General features: G+C 36.7%; 1 protein-coding gene across 1 annotated transcript; it reads left to right on the top strand.

Annotated features, from left to right (window-relative positions):
* Nucleotides 1-988: 988 nt before the first annotated feature.
* On the top strand, nucleotides 989-5,990 carry LOC117556761 (enhancer of rudimentary homolog). Its single transcript, XM_034232260.1, has 4 exons — nucleotides 989-1,124; nucleotides 3,729-3,816; nucleotides 5,350-5,470; nucleotides 5,751-5,990. Exons 1-4 carry the CDS (start codon nucleotides 1,122-1,124, stop codon nucleotides 5,851-5,853), a joined length of 315 nt encoding a protein of 104 aa, XP_034088151.1. The 5' UTR covers nucleotides 989-1,121; the 3' UTR covers nucleotides 5,854-5,990.
* The last annotated feature ends 529 nt before the right edge of the window (nucleotides 5,991-6,519 follow it).

Genomic DNA, 6,519 nt, shown 5'->3' with positions numbered 1-6,519 from the left:
ATGTATTTATATGTTTAAGTATTTATATATTCCTCTATTTATTTCAACATGTATTTATTTATATATTCTTGTATTTATTTCCACATTTATTTATTATTTTATTTATTTATTCCTGTATTTATTTATTTATATATTCCTCTATTTATTTCAACATTATTTTATTTATATATTCCTCTATTTATTTCCACATGTATTTATTATTCATTTCATTTCATTTCAAACCTTTATTTAATGTACTTATTGTAAGTCGCTTTGGACAAAAGCGTCAGCTAAATGCAATGTAATGTAATGTAATGTAATGTAACGAGATTGGTCCCATTGAGATCATAGATCTCTTTTTCAAGGGAGACCTGCAGCATATAGGTTTCACATGAAACATAAAACAATAAAGGACATCATACATTATATTTACAGGATACATTTACATAGTTATAGACATTTACAAGTGCCCATAGTATCAACAAGCATTTAATTTAGCCTAGCTTTAAAAACATGCAAAGGAATGAGATTGCTCAGTTTCAATTCTTGCTGAAGATTGTTCCAAGCAAGTGGAGCTGCGCACATATAAGACAGTCCTTGCTCTTATTATTATTTTTATTTATTCCTCTATTTATTTATTCCTCTATTTATATATCTATTTCCGTATTTATTCATACATTTATTTATGCATTTATTTATTCTTGTATTTATATATTCTTCTATTTATTTCCACATTTATTTTTTTCTGTAATTATTTCTACATTTATTTATTTATTTATTCCTGTATTTATTTCTACATTATTTTATTGATGTATTCCTCTATTTATTTATCTATTTCCGTATTTACATTTATTTATGCATTTATTTATCTATAATAATTTCATGTTCTGTCCTCAATACTTGTGTACTGTTTAATGTTTTCTTATTGTTTTTTCTTATTGTTTTCTCCTTTATTTACTTATGTATTGTCCGTTGGTTTGTTTGCTATCTATGCGTCAGTGAAAAAGACTGATTTGTTACCTGAGCAAAATGTGACCCCAGTCATAACTAGCCGGTTGTTCTTCCGGTGTCACAGTCTAACTCCTCCGTGAAGAAGAAGCAACGAAGAAGACACGGACCTGCTCTGAAAAACTATCAAAATCATGGTTAGTACGTCTTGAAACTATTTTTAGATCATATATGTCTTTGAATTCTTGAAGGCTTTTGCTAGTCTGATCACTGTGTGGTTTTTATTTTATATGAAGAGGTATAATAAGGCTAAATAGCTGAATGCTAACGTTAGCATCAATGTGGTGGACGTTTGAGCAGCTGCAGAAAATAAACCTCAATGCCACTGAGACTGATAAAGATAAGATGTACTGCTACATACCTCTGTGTATATTTCACAGTTATTAAACTACTTCCTTATCGCTTTGAACCAATGTCAGCTAATGTTCATGAAGATTCAGCTCTAGGCTCAGGTGTGCGCAGTACTCAGATGATGTACTTAATTAGCCATGCTAACGTGTCAAAGTACTCCGTAAAAGTCATGCTTTCAAATTAGTACTATCGTATTTGTATCAATATATACTTTAAGTACCAATAACTTGTTATGCACAATGGGCCATTCAAGCACTATATATTTTAATTATTGTATTATAGTTATTGATGCATTTATGTGTTAATCTCTTCAATGTTGCACTTCGTAAATGTGGGCTTTATTGGATGTCTTTATATACTAGTGGGTAACCTAACCTATACACTATACAATCATGTATCAGTTAATTTATATTCTGTATAAGTAATGGTAGTAAGTAACTTTACCTGTAAAATAATTGTAGAGGAGTACAAAGAACAATCTTTGCCTACAAAATGTAGTGCAGTAAAAGTATTGTGGCATACTGTGAAAATACACAAGTAAAGTACCTCCATTTTTACTCAAAGGGGACCTATCATGCAAAATGCACTTTTTGATGTATTTTATACATAAATACGTGTCACCGGTGTGTCTCACGCAGCGTCATAAAAATAAAACCCTTTCTCTTTTCCTCCGTACCCAAATCTTTTAAAATCGGGGGTACAACGGAGCTGATCCAGATTTGCTGCCAGACCCACATAGAGTTGCTATCGGAAACAATGCCTGACGTGTTTTGGACGTAATCTCGTCTTTGTTTACATTAGCAAGCCTCGCTAACACTCAGAGCTAACCTGTACTGGAGAGAGTATGTGTTTTTAAAAAGGAACTCACCTTGTGATAAACCCACAAGAGAAAAAGCATTTGAGCTCCATACTATTTCAGAAATAATCCTTGATGTGGTTTAGAACAGGATGGCGTTTTATCACAGCAGAGTTTAACTTTATCTCTGGTAGAATTCTGATCAGGCATTAGCTCCGCCTCCTCTTTTGTTTTGTTTTTTCAAGCTAAGGACCCAAAATCCGCGTTTCTCTAACAGTGCTGCAACAGAGGGGTATGAGCAGTATGAGGCATGGCTACAACGGGGGGGATCTGTTTGGTATTTGAAGCAAAACACTTCACAGACATGTTTAGTATAGGTATGGCCCTACAATATATTTTCCAATATAGCATGATGGGTCCACTTTAAGTACAGTACTTGAGTAAATGTACTTTGTTACACTACACCACTGGGTGTGCATTTTTTTGCTTAGTGATCTGGAAAAACACAGATTTGTCTTGGGTTATTGGCTTTACCCTTATCTTACAAGGGTAGCTACTTGTTAAGGGAACAACATCAAACGAAACGGGACTAATGGAGGTTATCGTTAATTATTGAACTGATAATATTCCTCTAAGACCTAAAGCATCATCAGTGGTGGAAAGTGACTGAGTATATTTACTAGAGGTACTTTTTCTTCAGTATTTCCATGTGCTGCTATTCCTACTTCACTGTTTGAGGCAAATTGACTCTTTATCCAGATACTACTTTTGCTCTAGCTACTAGCTACTTTACCAATTCAGATTAATACAAAACAAAGATCAATAAACTATAGGGTTAGGAACCGAAACTCGGTTCCAGACGAGAACCGATAGGAAAATGCCGGGTACCCGTACAAAATACACTTTCGGTTCTGCTTAACGGTTCCTAAACGCAGTAGACCCTGTATTCCACCGGGTCCGTCTGCGCCGCGGTGACCCGGTGGAATACAGGGTAAGGGCGGACTGGCCATCTGTGTGTTCTGGAGAATCACAGAACGGCCGATCGTCAGCGTGCTGTTGACGGCCGGCTCGGTTCGCTGACGGCCGGCACCGCCCTTAATTTTTTTAAACGGCATCATGTAAGTTGCGCTGACAGGCGATAGAGGTCCACAGTTGCCCCGCAGCGAGGCTCCCCGCGCCCTCCCGTAGACAGTTCACGAGCTCAGTCACTTCCTAACACCAAAGATGGGTCGCGGTAAACGCTCTGAAGTGAGGCTCCACTACACTAAGAAAGAAAAAGACAAGGCACAGCGTAATGCCTGTTAATAGCTTTCAGTTCAAATAAAGCACAGCTATTGTGCAATACATTTGTATTGCATGTATATTTTTTATTTGTAAACATGTCAGTTAAAGCTTAAAAGAATAAAGATATTTTTGTTATCTAAACGTTTGACTTCTTTCTTTTACAATTTTGGAATCGAAACGGGGAATCGATGAGAACCGGAATCGATGAGAAGCGGAATCGGAATCGATACATTTCAAACGATACCCATCCCTAATAAACTACAATAACATATATTTTAGGTGTGTTTTAAAAGTGTGTGTGTGTTTTCAGTCCCACACCATCCTGCTGGTGCAGCCCACCAAGAGACCAGAGGGGAGGACGTACGCTGACTATGAGTCCGTCAACGAGTGCATGGAAGGTGAGGCTTCCTGTTCTTTTGAAGAATATATCCTATATATATCCTAGTGTTAGGAGCAGTGGAACTCGTTCTCCTACAGTCACCTCTAATGACACCTCCACTCCTCTGTGGCTTACATACAGATGCTTGCCCTGCACCCTTAACACTTTAGCTACACGTCCCTCCATTGCAGCATGATATCATATCCATTACTGGCATTTACTTTATGAATAAAAAGGCAGATTTACATTTGATTTTTGTCTTATGTTTGAATATGCCCAAGCGTTCTCTTTCTGTAAAAGTCGCAACGGGAATCTTATCTGAGTTTTCCACTTTCATTGAACTTCCAATCCAGCCTGAGTCTGAATTTTAAACACTTTTGTATGTATTTGTTCAGCTTCTGTATACTTGCATAAAGGTGTTATGGTTATTTTGGGGAAGACGGTCTGAATGAAAGCAGGCACGTTCATATTCCAAGTAATTTGAGAAATAAGTAATTACATTTTTTTTTTAAATGTCTTTAAATCAGGATTAATGCCAGTGAGTGTCTGCACTGTGCAGCACAAGCAGAGGCGCGGGAAGGTATTTTGAGTGGAGGTGCTAATTACGCACGAATCACAAAAGCGCGAGCACACACACACACACACACTATTAAGATGTAAAATATGATTTGACCAACTATGTGGAATTTACATTAATTGAAGTAGGCTATCAAAGCATTGCTAATTCCTGGTTTACACAGATTCTGCGTAATAATCCCCTGCATCTTCTATTTCAATCTTTTTAGAAGATTTAGCGTTTTTAGTGAGAAAGAATTCCGAGATACGTTTTTGCGCCATGTCAGTTACTCGTCACTTGTGTTGTTGTGCGTCGTTAAAAGTAGCCGACCAAAACACTTTGTTTCCACATCTTTTTTATTTTTCTTCCCAGAAGCTAAATAATTCATTATATAGTTTAAAATTATCATTTGAATAATAATATATAAAATATCTCGGGCACAATTAAATGAAATTAAAAAAAATATATTAAAAAAAAAAAAAGTGCAGACAGAGGAGCTCCGCCTGCCTGCCGCTAGGGGGTGCTGCAGCGCCCTCAGCACCCCCCTTGCGCCCCTGAGCACAAGACCAGACCATTTCTATATGGCATTTAGCTAAATACACATTTGCAAATGGGAAAAGTAAATTGAATACTTTGAGGGGCTGATGCCAGAAGTAGAATACCAGCAAGCACAGAGTATAACATATTTAAACATTTCCCTGTAAGCTAGTCTGTGCAGAAGGTGTAAATGTGGCTTTACAGTTATTCTCCACATAAATGAATAATCTTGTAGTCATTGGAAGGTTTTGGAGAGCAGCTGTAAAGTGTCAGGTGAAAGCAAACACAAAAACGATCAAAACAAATTAATATCAAACACCTGGGAGACGTTACTACAGTTTTAACATATTCATTAATCAGCATAAGGGATCAAAACAGTATCCAGTTAAGTAATCCATTTGTCTTTTGAAATGCTGATGTTTAACGTTGATGTGTAATCTCCTGCATCTTGTATCTCAGGTGTGTGTAAGATGTACGAGGAGCATTTAAAGAGGATGAACCCCAACAGCCCGTCGATAACGTACGACATCAGCCAGCTGTTCGACTTCATCGATGACCTCGCCGACCTCAGCTGTTTGGTGTAAGTTTAACAAACGGGTGACATCATTAATATGACTGTAATTGAACCCTTTGATTGGCTCCCAGAGGCCACTGATTATATTTTAAAGTCATGAACAGGTTAAGGGTATTGGAACTGAAATACTTGTATTTTAACCTTTTATGTGTATTTATAATGAAAAAACATATCTTTATTACTTCACTCATACTTTTGACCTTCTATGGATCACAAAACAGATTTCCCCCTGCTCTAAATACAGTTTTGTTGTTCTGATAGATTAAATATGATATTCTGTGCGCAGGTACCGCACGGACACGCAGACGTACCAGCCGTACAACAAGGACTGGATCAAGGAGAAGATCTACGTGCTGCTGCGTCGCCAGGCCCAGCAGGCGGCCAAGTGACGCCTCTGTTCTGTAACTGCTGTTCAAGTGACGTGTTCTCACAAGTTTTTTAAAAGGTTTTTTTCTCATGAATCCGGAGGTGCATTTTGTATTTTAATGTTTGCCTTATTAATAAAGATTTCGTTTAAATAATGAAAGTGTCTCTTTTTCTTATTGGGCCCAATGTATTCCTTCTATCCTCTATATTGTCTTTTTCTATATTCCTAATTTCTCCATGTTTCTGTTTATCTCTTGAATAGCTTGAAGAAAAGTACTATTTTGATTTGACTGCCTGGTAAACGAGTTTAATTTCCTGGAATATTTAAATATCTATGAAATTATATTTCTCTAGAGATTCTTTAGTGCTTTTCTTTTTTTCAAGCACCATGTTCAAAATGTGAAATATGCTTTTAATGGCAACAAATCGCTCTAAAAAAAAAGTTCAGCTTGTCATTTTCCGCTCAATTCTTCCAACTGGGTTATTGACCACTGTATTGATTGTTTTGATATGGAGAAAATATTTCGTTTTCTGGGCTTTCCAAATAGATTAAGGGATTACAATAAAATAACGTTATAGTTAGGGATCAATGTGCTTGCAGTCTTCCTGCCCATTGGCTCGTCTCTAAATATTGATTTCAACAAGTCTGCCTGAGAAACTATTTACAGTTGCCTTGAGGGCACAACAGA

The sequence above is a fragment of the Gymnodraco acuticeps genome, unplaced genomic scaffold, assembly GCF_902827175.1.
Source record: "Gymnodraco acuticeps unplaced genomic scaffold, fGymAcu1.1, whole genome shotgun sequence".
Lineage (NCBI taxonomy): Eukaryota > Metazoa > Chordata > Actinopteri > Perciformes > Bathydraconidae > Gymnodraco > Gymnodraco acuticeps.
Note: the sequence above shows the minus strand (reverse complement) of the source record. Positions and strands in the feature narration are given on the sequence as shown.

Bases quoted from the DNA above. Each gene is read 5' to 3' on its own strand.
- LOC117556761 (XM_034232260.1), top strand. The intron at 3,817-5,349 runs GTGAGGCTTCCT...CTTGTATCTCAG, and splicing joins CGTCAACGAGTGCATGGAAG to GTGTGTGTAAGATGTACGAG. The intron at 5,471-5,750 runs GTAAGTTTAACA...TTCTGTGCGCAG, and splicing joins GCCGACCTCAGCTGTTTGGT to GTACCGCACGGACACGCAGA.